Source organism: Paroedura picta, chromosome 6 (genome assembly GCF_049243985.1).
Source record: "Paroedura picta isolate Pp20150507F chromosome 6, Ppicta_v3.0, whole genome shotgun sequence".
NCBI classification, from domain to species: Eukaryota; Metazoa; Chordata; class Lepidosauria; order Squamata; family Gekkonidae; genus Paroedura; species Paroedura picta.
In genome coordinates this window covers 768,257-769,509 of record NC_135374.1, presented here as the reverse complement: position 1 = coordinate 769,509, position 1,253 = coordinate 768,257, and the positions used below count along the sequence as shown (strand labels likewise).

At 57.8% G+C, this 1,253-nt stretch overlaps 1 protein-coding gene across 1 annotated transcript; it reads right to left on the bottom strand.

Annotated features, from left to right (window-relative positions):
• On the bottom strand, positions 1–948 carry LOC143840578 (olfactory receptor 51V1-like). The gene has a single exon (XM_077344194.1). It carries the CDS (start codon positions 946–948, stop codon positions 1–3), a length of 948 nt encoding a protein of 315 aa, XP_077200309.1.
• Positions 949–1,253: the final 305 nt, after the last annotated feature.

Sequence of the window (1,253 nt, the reverse complement as noted above, 5' to 3'; positions counted from 1 at the left end):
TCAGAGTCTTTTGAGTGAGACTATTCTGAGGATCCTGCTGGAGATCTGCTTGGTTTTGATGCTGTAGATGACAGGGTTCATCATGGGGGGGAAGAGGATGTAGACGTTGCCCATGATGATGTGGAGAAGGGGAGAGGCATGCTGGCCAAACCGGTGCACAATGGAGAGGCCGAGCACGGGCACGTAGAAGACCAGCACGGCGCAGAGGTGGGAGACGCAGGTGCCCATTGCCCTGTGGTGGCCTTCGTCCCCCGAGGTCATGCCCAGGACGGTCTTCAGGATCAGGCTGTAGGAGACGAGGATGAAGAGGAGATCGGAGCCCATGGTGAGGAGGATGAGGGTGAGGCCATAGTAGCTGGTGATGGTTGTGTTGGCGCATGCCAGCCGAATCACGTCTTGGTGCACACAGTAGGAGTGAGAAAGGACGGCAGTCGGGCAGTAGGGAAACTGCAGGAGGAAGTACAGGGAGGGGATTAAGAGCAGGGTGCTTCTCAGCAGGAGGACCACACCAATCCTGGCCACTCTACTGGTGGTCAGCAGAGATGCGTACCTCAGTGGGAAGCAGATGGCCAGGAAGCGGTCCAGCGCCATGGCGAAGAGCACCGCTGACTCCATGAAGGAGAAGGTGTGGATGATGAAAATCTGAGTGAGGCAGCTGTGTCTGCTGATCTTCTGCAGTTGGAACCAGAGGACTCCCATGACGGTGGGCACGGTGGTGAGGCAGAGGCCCAGGTCGGTGGTGGCCAGCATGGCCAGGAAATAATACATGGGCTGGTGCAGGCCGGGCTCCGTCCAGATGATGTACAGAATGGTGCAGTTGCCCAGCATGGCAAACAGGTAGGCGGAAAAGATGGGGATGCCGATCCAGCCGTGTGCCGCCTCCAGCCCTGGGAAGCCACGCAGGGTGAAAAGGACGGTGCTGTGGTTGGCAGGAGCTAACAGGGCCATGATGAGTCCCAAGCTGCTGTGATTGGTTTTGCTGCCAAGTCACCGCTGGCACAAGGCGACCCCGTGTGGCTTTCAAGGCAAGAGATAGCCAGAGGTGGTTTGCCAGGGCCTGCCCCTCTCTAGGGAGCTGCACGTCCTCTGAGGTCTCCCATCCATGTACCAAGCAGGACCGACCCTGCTTAGCTTCTGAGATCTGACCTAACCAGGTCAGGGTGAGCCACAAGTGGTACTTCCAAGTTATGTGAAAGGCAAAGATGTACTGAAGCCCCAGTCACTCTGGATTTCAGTGGGGCAGGGGTCTCACC

Coding starts and splice junctions, on each gene's coding strand:
- LOC143840578 (XM_077344194.1), bottom strand. CDS start 948: ATGGCCCTGTTAGCTCCTGCCAACCACAGCACCGTCCTTTTCACCCTG.